This window comes from Camponotus vicinus, unplaced genomic scaffold (assembly GCF_025532165.1).
Source record: "Camponotus vicinus isolate PSW18456_S1 unplaced genomic scaffold, iyCamVici1.0 SCAF_7, whole genome shotgun sequence".
Taxonomy (NCBI): Eukaryota; Metazoa; Arthropoda; class Insecta; order Hymenoptera; family Formicidae; genus Camponotus; species Camponotus vicinus.
In genome coordinates this window covers 18,157,977-18,172,683 of record NW_028141979.1, presented here as the reverse complement: position 1 = coordinate 18,172,683, position 14,707 = coordinate 18,157,977, and the positions used below count along the sequence as shown (strand labels likewise).

The following is a 14,707-nucleotide window of genomic DNA, read 5'->3' as shown; positions in this document are numbered from 1 at the left end:
GGGAACGTTCATTTCGTTACTTTCGTTGCTAAGATATTGCGCATGCGCAATATCTTTGTTACTTGCAAATCCAACAGTTGAAGCATTTCTTACATGTTTTACTGATTTTAAAAAATATATAAATATATCATCAATCTTTCAATTAAATAAAAGCAAATTACAATAAAAAAACAAAATATTCTTTTACATATACGAACAACATATATAATATATGATAAATATATATATATATATATATATATATATATATAATTAATATATATTTGTTATATGTTGCTCATATATGTATAAGAATATTTTTTTTATTATTTTTCTTGCTTTTATTAAATTAAAAGATTGAATCTTTAACAGGAGCATACATGTTTGAAAGACGTTCAGAGGACATCTAGAAGATATTTTTTGGATGTCCTCTGGATGTCCTCTGAATGGTCTCTGGATGTCCTCTGGATATCCTCTGAATGTCCTCTGAACGTTTTTCGAAGATCTGTGCTGATATAATATATATCCAGTGAGTAACCAGTAAGCATCCAGTGCATTTCTAATGGATGTCCTATGGATATTTATGGGACATAATAAAATTATATTTATATATGCAAATATTCTATAAATATTCTATATTAAAGTAAACTGCAAATAATTTTGCAGGTTCTTATTAAATTATATTATTATACAAATATTTTTAATTAGACTACACAGTATTTAAGGAAAAAATAGATCTTTATGGGATATTTATATACAGGGTGATTCTGAATAACTTTATGTTTTTGCAAAAACATAATCTTGACCGAATTCTAAGACGATTTTTCTTTTGGCAAAATTTCGTGCAAAGCATAGTTTTTGAATTATTAAAGGAAGTAGTTAACGTATGACGGGTCGAATACAAGAGGCAGGCAAGGGTGGCGTGATTCACCGTCAGACGCGGGCGCTCACGCGGGGCGCCTTCGGCGATCAGCTGGTCGCTATACTATGCACGGACATACATGCGAATACATACATTCTCTCTCACTCTCTCTCTCTCTCTCTCTCTCATTCGCTCACTTACCCGTGGTTTTTTTTTTTTTTTTTTTACGAGGGGAAAATGCATTTTATGCATACTCACCGGTCGGTCCGGTGAGTTATGTGGGACTCGAGTACCAAGTCGAATTACCAACTCGGTACTCCCTACCCACTAAAAACCCCTCTCTTTTCACGAATTTCCTTTGACACACTGTCCCTCTGACTTCCCGAGATCTGTTTTCACATAACGTCAAAAAATAGTTATTATTACCTTGTTCGATGACTTTTGATGTATTGCTGTAATTGCTTGAAGGAGAAATGAATTTTCCGATAGATCGTACGTTCTCAAATTTAACGTAGATATCACGTTGCAAAAGACAAGATATCCACACTAAATTATTAACTGAAAGTTTTTCTTCTTTCATGAACTGTATTCTTTTATAAACTTTAACGTAATCACATTTATTTACTCACTCGATGAGACGAGAAATTTACTAATGACTCTATCACTAATCACTATTAATCACTGTCGAATAATAACTGTTGGCGATTAAAAATCACTCGATGAAAGAAACACGCGCGGACACGTTACTACACGACGCGACGACGCGACAATGCGACGGTAATTATTCGGCGACTGCAAGCAGTTTTTGTCATGGTAGGTTGCGGTAGGTTAATGTACTACTGGCGCTATCGAACGCGATCATGTGTTCGATTGAAGAATGCGGTAAACATAATAAACATTTAACATATTAATATTATTATTATCATGAATGTGTGTGATATCCATACATCATATGATATCTATTTAAAAATTAATTAGATTAAATAAGTGTTTTTAAAATATTTATTACTTTTACTATTATCTTAAATAAATATTTAATATTAATATTTTATATGATAATAGTAAAAGTAATAAATATTTTAAAAACACTTATTTAATCTAATTAATTTTTAAATAGATATACGATGTATGGATATCACACACATTCATGATAATAATAATATTAATATGTTAAATGTTTATTATGTTTACCGCATTCTTCAATCGAACACATGATTGCGTTCGATTGCGCCAGTAGTACCTTAACCTACCGCAACCTACCATGACAAAAAACTGCTTGCAGTCGCCGAGTAATTATCGTCGCATTGTCGCGTCGTCGCGTCGTGTAGTAACGTGTCCGCGCGTGTTTCTTTCATCGAGTGATTTTTAATCGCCAACAGTTATTATTCGACAGTGATTAATAGTGATTAGTGAGAGTCATTAGTAAATTTCTCGTCTCATCGAGTGAGTAAATAAATGTGATTACGTTAAAGTTTATACAAGAATACAGTTCATGAAAGGAGAAAAACTTTCACTTAATAATTTAGTGTGGATTTCTTGTCTTTTGCAACGTGATATCTACGTTAAATTTGAGAACGTACGATCTATCGGAAAATTCATTTCTCCTTCATGCAATTACAGCAATACATCAAAAGTCATCGAACAAGGTAATAATAACTACTTTTTGACGTTATGTGAAAACAGATCTCGGGAAGTCAGAGGGACAGTGTGTCAAAGGAAATTCGTGAAAAGAGAGGGGTTTTTAGTGGGTAGGGAGTACCGAGTTGGTAATTCGACTTGGTACTCGAGTCCCACATAACTCACTGGATCGACCGGTGGGTATGCATAAAATGCATTTTCCCCTCTCTCGTAAAAAAAAAAAAAAAAAAACAGGTGAGTGAGCGAATGAGCGAGAGAGGGGGGGAGAGAGAGAGAGAAAGAGAGAGACAGACAGAGAGAGAATGTATGTGTTCGCATGTGTGTATGTATGTGTATAGCGACCAGCTGATCGCAGCAGGCGCCCCGCGTAAGCACCCGCGTCTGACGGTGAATCGCGTCACCCTTGCCTGCTTCTTGTATTCGACCCGTCATACGTTAACTACTTCCTTTAATAATTCAAAAACTAAGCTTCGGACGAAATTTTGCCAAAGGAAAAATCGTCTTAGAATTCGGTCAAGATTATGTTTTTGCAAAAGCATAAAGTTATTTAGAATCACCCTGTATATATTGACGATTAAAATTAAATTAAATATTTTATATAACTAAAAGTAATCATATATGCACATTAAATCTTTATATAAATATTTGTACAAAAATTTAAAATGTCCTATAAATCTCCCAGGATGTTCTGGACATATTCAGGAAAATTTAAAATGTCCTATAAATCTCCCAGGATGTCCTGGACATATTCAGGATGATACTGAGGACGTTTTGTGCTGTCTGGGTTATGATTAAAATTGGAGCTAAAGTTATGATACGGCGTAATATTGATGCTAGTTTGGGTCTCGTAAATGGTACAATTACTGAAGTGATTTCAATTGTACAAGATCCATGTACTAATAACGTAGAAAAGATTAAACTTCTTTTACCATCAGGTGCAGAATATTTAATTGAAAGAGGAAACGTTAAATTTGAGGTGATGGATAGAGCATATGTTACCAGAAAACAGTTTCCATTATCTCTGAGTTATGGTATAACTATTCATAAAAGCCAAGGATTAAGTTTGAAATGTGCTATTATGGATATTGGTAATTCTATATTTAATTGTGGTCAAGTTTACGTTGCGTTGTCACGAGTAACATCTTTAGATGGTTTACATTTAATTAACTTTGATCCTTCGTCAATAATGGCTAGTGAAGAAGCTATTGTCGAATATAACCGGCTAAGACGTATACATAAACCAACAACAGAAATAATAATACCTCCAAAAGGACGTTATCCGAAAGTAAAAGATGTTCTATGGGCGTTACCAAAAATAATTACTTCCATTCAACAGTCGGATGAAAAAATAGAGCGAAGTACTGCTTGGATTATACGTGGTTTCGAAAATACAGATAAAGTTTCTTGCTATGCAAATGCAGTATTGCAATGTTTATTAAATTTTAATATTATTAGACAGCAATTGTTTCATTGCGAAAAATCAGATGTTTTACGTACATTAGTATGTCGATATGAAAATGGTGTGCGTAATCTAAGTACAAATTCAATACGACAATATTTAGGAGAATATTTTTCAAATCCAGTAAAACAAAATGTATCTGATTTTCTTATGGCTCCCCGGGAAAAAAAAGCCCATGTCTATTTATATAAAAAAAAGTAAAATTATATACAGTCTTATATGATTATATATAATATCACATATGATTTTATCAGAGCATACGTTTTTGTATATGCTTAGATATGATGTCCATCTCTGATCATTTCTGATCATAAAAAATGATATTAGATACCTCACGTCATTTTGTACAATCAGACATAGTCAGATATTGATATCATATCTAAGCATGTATAAAACCAAAGCAAAGGTTAGTTTCATGTATGCTTTGATATAAATCATATATGATATTATATATAATCATTTAAGATTATATATGATTTTACCTTTTTTTATATAGACAAATATAATTTTTCCTAAAAATTATATCTTGCATTATATATTTAATTAATTATAAGTCCTCCTTATAAGTCCTCTTAATAAATATTCTTAATAAATAAGAATATATTCTTAATGAATAAGAATATATTCTTAATTTGCGACTTCTACGCCGCAACTCGATTTTCGTGTGCGCGACATGTTTCTTCATTTGCCGCTACGCGGCGACACCACTCTTAATTTTTTTCGTATTCAATATTTATCATGAAATGTATATAAAGGACTTGTATTAACGTAAGATCTAAAGTATATTTTTTTCCCTTAGCTGTGGTACGAAAGAGAGGACGCTGCTCACACACAGGTTCTCTGTGTACACGTGAGCCGCATTCTCTTTCTGACATCACTGTTTATCAGTTTAATTTCAAACTGAATTTAAAATAATTTATTTAATAATCTGAATTCCTTGTTGGGATTCAGAATATTTAAACAGATTATTTGAAATTAGGCGGAAAAAAACTTTTAGACCAATAATTAAATTTATTTGACTTCAACAAAATTTATTAAATCCAAAAAAATATTTGTCTCTGTATATTAAGAATATCTCTTTAGAAGATTTTCCTCTTAACTTAAGAGGATCCTCTTGGCGCCTATTTTAGTGGTATATATTCTAAAGATAAGTGGCATATTCTTAAGTTAAGAATACAATTTTTTCGGTGTACTCTTAGTGGTACTTAATTTTCAGATCTGATAATATTTATTCATATATGATATCATATATGACTATATTTGGCAAAACATAATTAGATATTGACAAAATCCATATATGGCCAATTTTATATGGACTTTTTTTTCCCGGGTCTTTGCGAAAAATATGATTGCATAAAAAGTCTCATGAGAAATCAAATAGTTTCTACAAGACGGTGTAAAACCTGTGATAATACAAAAACTATTGTTGATAATAATATTATTATTTCTATTCCTATTAATAATTTGAAGAAAAAAAGATATGATCTTAATGATTTGTTAAATGTTACTTTTTCACATTGGTTTCAATTGCATAACGAATCGTGTGAATATTGTGCTGAAAAAAATAATATGTTATTAAAAAGAGAAATAATATTGGCAAAAGAGATAATCGTGATTCATTTAATATCTTTTCCATCACAAAATGATAAATCAATGAAAGCGACACATGATTTTAATTTATGTGCTATTCCAACGACTAAGATATTAATAGATGGACACGTACAAAGTGACAAATGCCATATTTTTTCAAAATCCTGATATTGATGAAGGACATTATATAAGTATGTGCAGAGAAGGAACATCTAATATTTGGATCGAAGCTAATGATGCTCAAGTTAAGAAAAAACAGTGGCCTAGAGGTGGTAAAAATGTTTGTTTATTTTTTCTACGAAGAATGTCTAATAAGTAATATATAAATATATCCAATATTATAAAATTAATAATTTAAATATCTGCAGTAGGCAAGAAAGACCGTCACATTTTGAAAAAGTATAACGGGGGGTTTATTTAAAAATGTATAATAAATACGTACAATAAAAAAATAATATCCATAAAAAATTTATAAAATATGTAATGTTTAATACATAAAAAATAATATTCTTAAAAAATACATTTTAAAGAAAAGTTAAACTTAAATATCTGTAAAAAACGATCATATAATATTTAAATATCTATAGTAAGCAAGCGAGACCGTCACATTTTGTTATAGTATGACGGGGGTCGTGGTGGGTTTATTTAAAAATGTTTAATAAATATTATGAAAAATAATAATTATGAGAAATTAAATTTAAAATACATAATTTTTTATACAAAAAGAAGTGATATCCCTAAAAAAATACCTTTTAAAAAAAGGTAAAGAAAAAGCGTCGAGTTCATCTAAAAACCGTCTCACAAAAAATAGCTATCACAAAAAGTAGCTACCTTTATGTAAAAAATTAACTCTGAAAAATTTTCACAAAAAATAGTTATTTTTATAAAAAATACTGATATTAATTATAAAAAATTGCGTCAAGTTGGGGTGCAATTTCACTTTAAGTTTGTTAGTGTTATAAAATTTTATACATATGTGCTTTTATATAATCCGCTGCTGACAAATAGGTAGAAGTTCCGTATAAAATCTATTACATTTTTGTCATAAAGAAGAATATTTTTGTTAGAGTTGAATCAATTTTTTAAAATAAAAGATTACGTCAAATGATTTTTAAATTTTCTAGAAAATTAAAATAAGATTAAAAAAACTTATTTAAAAATTAAAAATTCAAAAAAATGAAAGATTACGTCAATAATTTTTCAATCTTCTACAAAAATAAAATAATTTAATAATAATAAAATTAAAATAATTAAAAGAACAAATTTTTTTAAAAATTAAAAATGAAAAAAAATATAAATTAAAAAAATTTTAAATAAAAAAACTCGGCGCTACCTAGTAATTATTGAAATAATGTTAATATATAATTGTTCATTTATCATTTATTATTATTGCCAATCAAATTGGTAGCGCGCCGAGTTTTTTTATTTAAAATTTTTTTAATTTATATCTTTTTTCATTTTTAATTTTTAAAAAAATTTGTTCTTTTAATTATTTTAATTTTATTATTATTAAATTATTTTATTTTTGTAGAAGATTGGAAAATTATTGACGTAATCTTTCATTTTTTTGAATTTTTAATTTTTAAATAAGTTATTTTAATCTTATTTTAATTTTCTAGAAAATTTAAAAATCATTTGACGTAATCTTTTATTTTAAAAAATTGATTCAACTCTAACAAAAATATTCTTCTTTATGACAAAAATGTAATATTGTAGATTTTAAACGGAACTTCTACCTATTTGTCAGCAGCGAATTATATAAAAGCACATATGTATAAAATTTTATAACACTAACAAACTTAAAGTGAAATTGCACCCCAACTTGACGCAATTTTTTATAATTAATATCAGTATTTTTTATAAAAATAACTATTTTTTGTGAAAATTTTTCAGAGTTAATTTTTTACATAAAGGTAGCTACTTTTTGTGATAGCTATTTTTTGTGAGACGGTTTTTAGATGAACTCGACGCTTTTTCTTTACCTTTTTCTAATTTTTGCTTACATGGTATATTGGTTGACTTTTTTCGCATAAGTATTGATTATTATTATTTATACAATCATTTAGGTTTTGTTTTGTTAAAAGTACATACTTTTATTTGATTTTTCGCGACGTGTTTTAGTGTTTGTTGATTACTTTGTAATAGTTGAATTTGTTCATTTATTAGTTTTCTATCGTTCGCGTCCATAAGTCCAAATAACGTTTTAGTTATTGCTCTTACTCCATCTATCAGACCTCTGCGTTTGTCTGATGATGTTTTATACAGATTATTTATTAATTTTATTATTTTAGCTAGTGTATTGGATTCATTGTTGATAATGTTTTTTAAATTTTCGCACGTTCTTTTAATGTGATCTTCGGATTTTATGCTTTTACATATTTCGTTCGTTTGTTGCACATATTTATTTAATTGCCAAGTTTTGTCATTTAATTCAGTTATATCTAGTTTAATTACTAATTTCCCAGTCTTCTTGATTTGATGTAGATTTCCGATTTTCTCGTAGTAGATTCCTGGGTTGTGCTTAAATTCTTCAATTTCAAACGGAAGACGGGTTTCGTCTTGCTCGGTGGGAACGGGGTTGATCCCTAGTGTTAGTATTCTGTAATAATATATATTAAGTATTATATTATGCACTTTTGCGAGTGTCATATTTTTTCCGTTTCTTGCTACGTTTATCATTGTGAGAATGGTTTTAATTTTCCTTGACTAGCTTCGCTATACTCTATATTCTTTTACGAGCTTCAGTCGCTCGCCGTCTTCCCAGTAAGTAACAAATGTCTGATACGAGTTATCCTACCTCGTCGGAGGAGTTATCCGATAATAGTAGATAATAGTAGAGGTGAAGTGTGTGGCCCGTGCCAAAATGGTGTCTGGTGCGGCTCGGGGTGTGTTGTGTGGCCCGCCTTTGCCGCGCGACCGGTTTGAATGGGCATGTTTGCGCGTATACGCGAATGGCCCGTTATCCTTACGGATAATTTTAGACATTAATACAGGTGAGCGCAGTGTACTTGAAGTGGTGCCCTATCCCAGAGATGCCCTGCACTGGGTGTGGGACTTTTTGGATATTTTCCGGGCACAGGAGGCCCGGGATTTCGCTGCCTTGCGGGGGCGTCGGAGATTTGAGCGACTTCTCAGGCTCGGCGGGGGCGGCCAGCGTATGGGGCCGTTACCGTTGGGACCTCTTCCCCGGCTGAATGAGAGGATGCCCCCCATCGGACGTGGTCGTGGTCGCTCACCTGGGTAAGTACTTTTTATATTTTTAATATTCTATAAATAATTTTAATTTGTTCACGTGCATGCGTGTCGCTTTTCTTCCCTTTTTTATGGTGTAATTAACGTCGGAGTTTTTCTCTAGAATTGTATATGGTCCTGTCCATAGTGATTCTAGTTTCTTTGATCTTCCTCGTCGTAATGTTTCGTCGTATACTAATACTTTGTCTCCTACTTTGAATTATGTTTCCTTTGTGCTTTTATCGTATTGTTTTTTAGCCTTAAATTTTTCTTCTTTTAAGTATTCTTTCGCGAGTTGATTTTGTCGCTCTTAGTCTTTCTTTTAATTCCTGCGCGTAATCGTCATAATTGTACGTTGGTTTAGGCGGTTTTGTTAACGCTGTCGGAATTTCGGCTTGGTGTCCGTACACCAATTCGAAGGGTGTATATCCTGTAGCGGTATGCGGCGTTGTATTGTAGGTAAACATCGCGAACGGTATCCACTCGTCCCAGTCCGTTTGATCTTCGTTTATGTAGTGTCGTAGATACTCGGCTAATGTGCGATGCGATCGTTCTAACGTGCCGTTGCTTTCTGAATGATACGCGGTTGTTTGTATTTTGTTTATTTTTAATAGTTTACAAGTATTTTTAAATATTTCGCTCATAAAATTAGTTCCTTGATCCGTTAAAATTTTTTCCGGTATTCCGTGTTCAAGTATTATTTTTATAACATTCTTTGCTGATTGTATTCGCTTCTTGATTCGGAATCGGTATTGCCTTACTAAATTTATTTAAGTTATCTTGGAACGTGAGTAGATATTTATTTCCACTATTAGTAATTGTTAACGGTCCGACAATGTCTAACGCGCATTTTTCAAATGGTTTATTAGGCGTATCTGTAATAATTAACGGTACTTTATTATTTCGCGATAATTTATTTTTTTGGCAAGATTCGCATCTTGCAATATGTCGTTCGATGTCTTTTCTCAAGCCTTTCCAATTGTGCTGAAGTCGGATTCTTCTTATTGTCCGTTCTATTCCTTGATGCCCTCATATAGGTGCATCATGATATTCGGAGAGTATTTGCTTTTTCTCCTCTTCTGTATATGTTTTTGCTTGTTCGTTGCTTGCTTCGTCTTCTTGTTTTTCTTCTTCGTCTTCTTCTTCTTCTTCTTCTATTATTAAGACGGCATGATTATTATTTTCATTTGAGGGTCCCGGTACCGCGTTGCGACTTAATGCGTCGGCGTTCGCGTTTGCTCGTCCGACCTTATGTATAATCTCATAGTCGTATTCTTCTAATTTTAATCTCCATCGGATTAGTCTTGATCCGAGGTCGTTTACGTTGAACAATCCATATTAGCGGTTTGTGATCGGTCACAATTTTAAATTTTGTTCCATATACGTATGGTCTAAAATGTTTTACGGCCCATACAATTGCTAGTAATTCTTTTTCAGTGGTATTATAATTTTGCTCCGCCTTTGTCAATATTCTGCTGGCGTAAGCAATCGGTCGGTCGTTGCCTACCTTTCCTTGTGATAACACTGCTCCGATCGCATAGTCGGAGGCATCGGTGGTCACTATGAATTCTTGTGTGAAGTCAGGATACTTCAACACTGGTGCAGTCATTAATTTTTCCTTAAGTAGTTCAAATGCTGCTTGCTGTTCCGTTGTCCATTCAAACTTCTCCGATTTTTTTGTTAATTTTGTTAACGGTTTAGCTATTTTTGAAAAGTTTTCAATAAATTTTCTGTAATATCCTGCAAGTCCTATGAAGGATTGGATATCTTTTACCTTTTTCGGCGTTGGAAATTCTTTTATTGCCGTTAGTTTTGACGGGTCTGGCGATATTCCGTTTTCCAAAATAATATGCCCTAAATAGATTACTTCTTTGCGTAAAAATTCGCATTTATCCGGCTGCAATTTTAAATTAGTTTTTCGCAGTCTTTGTAGTACTTCCTTTAAACGTTTATTATGATCTTCTAAGCTCGATCCGTATATCACGATGTCGTCGAGATAGACCAGGCATCTAAGTCCTTGTATTCCTGTTAAGACCGAATTCATCAGTCGTTGAAATGTAGCTGGCGCATTTTTTAATCCGAACGGCATTCGATTGAATTCGTAATGTCCGTAGGGAGTTGAAAAAGCTGTTTTATTTTTATCCCTCTCAGCCATTGGGATTTGGTGATATCCTGATGCTAAATCTAGCGTGGTGAAATATTTCGCATTTCCCAGCTGATCTAAGATATCGGTTATATTAAGCAACGGAAATGAATCGCCTATCGTTAATTCATTCAGCTTCCGAAAATCTATTACTACTCGGAGCTTCGGTTTTCCAGATGCGTCTGCTTTTTTCGGCACTACTAATAACGGTGCGTTCCATTGACTCGTGCTAGTTCGAATAATTTCGTCCTTTAGCATTTCTTGAATTTGTTTATTTACCTCTGTCTTATGTTTCTCGGGTAAACGATACGGCTTCACGTTCCGCCGGCTTTCACCGGCGCGGTATCGGCACGCGTGTTTATCTCATGCTCTACCGTCGCGGTGCAAGTCAGTGGTTCTCCTTCCAAGTGGAATGTATCGCTGAATTCTTCGCAGATTTTTAAGAGTGTCTGCCCCTCTTCCTTATTTAAGTGTTGAGTTCGCAATAATTGTCAAATGCGCTGGGCTCGCGGAGTGTTGATTTTATTCTTCGTTACTGATTTTACTGTATTTATTTCGGCAGTGCTAATTTTGTCTTCCATGTCTTCTAATGTGACGATGGGAGTCTCTAACTCGACGGTTTCATCGGTCGTATTTATCACGCTCACAGGACATGAAAAATTTTTTGGTTTTACTAGACAGCTTCCAATATATACTCCCGGTGTGGTTTCTTCTGTTCGGACTATCCCTATCCGATTTTGATTAGTCGCAGCTTTTATTATTGTTTTGCTACGCGGATTTAGAATTATTTTGTTGCAAGGATGGAGTTTTAATGTACTGTCTTGTATTTTTATTTCGTTAGTTTCATAATCACATTTAGCTGTTTGTTTTTTAAGGAAGTCTAGTCCTAGAACTCCCTCGTGTTCTATAGCGGTATCGTCTTTTATTACATAAAATGCATGTTTAATTTTATGTTTGTTTATTTTTATCGTGGCGTACATTTTGCCTAATGTATATATTTTATGTCCGCTTATTCCTATCAGTGCTATCTTCTTCTCGTATATTAATGTTTCGTCCTTTAAATGTTTTAATTTCATTAAGGAAATTGTTGACCCGGAATCGTACATGTTTATTTTTTCTCCTTTTACTTCGGGAATGGGTAGTGTAACTTGTAATAATTCGTCCTTCGATGGTGCATGCATATTTTTAACATGCGTTACGCGATACTCTAGGGCAGGTCGCGGTTGCTTCTTCGTTTCTTTCTGCTCCTCTTCGCTATTGCTTGCAGAGTCGGTGCTCTTTTTCCGCTGTCGATGCGAAGTCTTTTGTTCACACGTATTATCTTTGTAATTATTTTTATTAGTTTGTTTATTATTTTTAATATTATTTTTTGGTCGTCCATTTAAATTTCAGCACTCGTCGCGGCTGTGTCCGGATTTTTTGCAATATTTGCAGAATTTAGTTATAGTATTTATTCGCGTAGATTTTTCCGGTTTTGGTAATGCATATTTATTACTGCTACGGCAATCGCGTCCGTAGTGTCCAGATTTTCCGCATTTATAACGTTGTATGTTTGTGTCTCGAGTTGGTCGCGTGTGTTTAGCGTCGAATTAATTTTTATTAGAGAATCCGGGTGCTCGTGTGACAGACGGTCCGATAAGCTTCTCTTCCGCGCTCGCGCCGTTTATCGCTTCTTGGAGCGAAGTATTATATCGTTGTGATCGCACGAGGATTTTTAATTCGTCGCGTAATCCGATTTGAAAGTTTATTAGAGCTTGTTTTTTAATGGTTGCATCTATAGCTTGTTTGAATGAAGGAGGTTGTTCTTCTCTTTCCACCATAGACTCATATAACTTCATGGCGAGTACATCGACACGTTGCCCGAATGCATGTGCGGTTTCGCTTGGTTTTTGTTTTAGCGAATTGAATTCTATTTGTAAATGCGTCGTGCTTTGTTTCGCTTGATAGCACGTTTCAAGTTGTTGTTTTAAATCTTCGAACGTTTGTATATTTCGCGTCTCGAAGTCTTGCATGGCTTTTCCTTTTAGTTTAGTATACAAAATGGCTTGCATCAGCGATTCTTCGTCCGCGGGATTAATATTTTGTACCGCGTATGTACAAGCGTTTAAAAATTCTTGCAGTTTTTGTCGCGATGATCCGTCAAATTCGGGAATCATTGATCGCGCTTCTTTTAATGGTAGATAGTGCGGGGCTGCGCTACGTCTGTTTCCAATATCGTGTTCGGTACGTCCGTACGTCACGTCGTGTGGGACATCGTTTATATTTGCTCGTGGCTCGTTAAAGTTTCCTCGGTTTATATGTACGTTTCGCACTTGTTCGCGTAAATCTCGCATTTCCTCTTGCATTTCGCGAAAACTATGTACGAGTTCGGCTAATAATATATTACTAGTGCTTTCGACCGGGCGACCGGCGTCTTCATAATTCGCGGCTGCATTTTGTCCGGCTTGTTGCGCTCGTAAGCGTTCGATTTCTCTATCGACGGCTTCGTTATCCATATTTCTCGCGGGATTTGGCTCAAAGAGGCTAATATCAACGGATATTGGTGAATAATTTCTCCTGACAGTAACTCAACTAACGCTTTGTCGGTCCTGTTCTAAATTATCGTTATCGTCTTGTTCGCGCGCTTCGGAAGATTCGGAACTCGAATATTGGTTCTCTAAATTTCTTCGCACGCTATCTCGTATATCGCGAGTAGCTTCTTCCGCAACTTGGAACGGTGTTACAAGACCTAATCTATTTGCCAATCGTTCTGGCACGCTCAAAAATCGTGGGCTATTAAATCGAACTCGGTTTAACGGTTCCGACATTTAAATTAAAATTCGACTTACAGTAGTAGTACGGTGAATCGCATGGTCGCTTATCGGTTCGCTCGACTGCTGACGCTGCTAGTAGATACGGGTCGTTGTCCGTCGGTGATGCGCTGTCCGTCGGCGATGCGTTGTCCAGGCGAAGGTCGTGGATCGACGTTGGTCCTTGGGCGTTGGTGCTCCCTTTCAGATAGAGCTGCTTGACCGTGGTCACTTATCACTTGTTGGCTTTATGCGTTATATGTGCTGTGGTCTACTTGAGTCCGTCTGCTTTAATATAGCAGTTGCTCCGTCCACTTTATTAATTTTATATTTTCTTTTTGTTGCAGATATTAGAGGTCCAGGATTTTTCTTCGGCGGTTCTCTTTCTCGGTTATCCCACCGCTGCCACCAATAATGTTGTGCCGGGAACGACACGGGATGTGGGGTAGCCTGGAGTTTCCCAGAGGATGCCTCGGAATTGTTTCTTAGGATTATTCTCTTTATTAATTTTTTATCAAATCGTTTATTTCAAGATTTGCACACAATTTGGTTAACTTTTAAATATATCTTATTTCGTGATCCTTCTCAAGAGTTTCAAGTTTCTTTCCTTAATATCGCTAGCCTTCGAGCTTGAACAAATTTCCTTTAGCGTTCGATGCACAAAATAGCGGTTAGCCCTGGATTCGCACTCTTTGTTAATTGATTTCTCATTAACGACTGTCCACCACGGACCCGCGGTGGACGGTTTTTAACACCTCATTTTAGGGATGTTTTGGAGGGGATCGCCTAGCGACATGACCGTATATGGTCATGGAAGATTTTCGTGGCGGTTAAGTCCAAGTGCAAACGAAGGAGGTTCAAAGTCGAATCCCTTCGTTGGCATTTTCACGTTTCCGGCGAACTCGCGCGTGGTTCGCTGAGGTAGCGGTTTTACGCGGTTCGCGAACATTCTATCGCATCTAAAGCGTATAAAATTTATTAATGGTAAAATAAAATAAAGTTATAGTCTTTCGGAA

General features: G+C 34.3%; 1 protein-coding gene across 1 annotated transcript; it reads left to right on the top strand.

The window, feature by feature from the left end:
- Window positions 1-7,888: 7,888 nt before the first annotated feature.
- LOC145974830 (uncharacterized) lies at window positions 7,889-14,707 on the top strand. Its single transcript, XM_083104873.1, has 2 exons — window positions 7,889-8,768; window positions 14,039-14,707. Exons 1-2 carry the CDS (start codon window positions 8,392-8,394, stop codon window positions 14,043-14,045), a joined length of 384 nt encoding a protein of 127 aa, XP_082960999.1. The 5' UTR covers window positions 7,889-8,391; the 3' UTR covers window positions 14,046-14,707.

Excerpts from the sequence above, each read along its gene's own strand:
- LOC145974830 (XM_083104873.1), top strand. The coding sequence starts at position 8,392 with ATGGTGTCTGGTGCGGCTCGGGGTGTGTTGTGTGGCCCGCCTTTGCCG.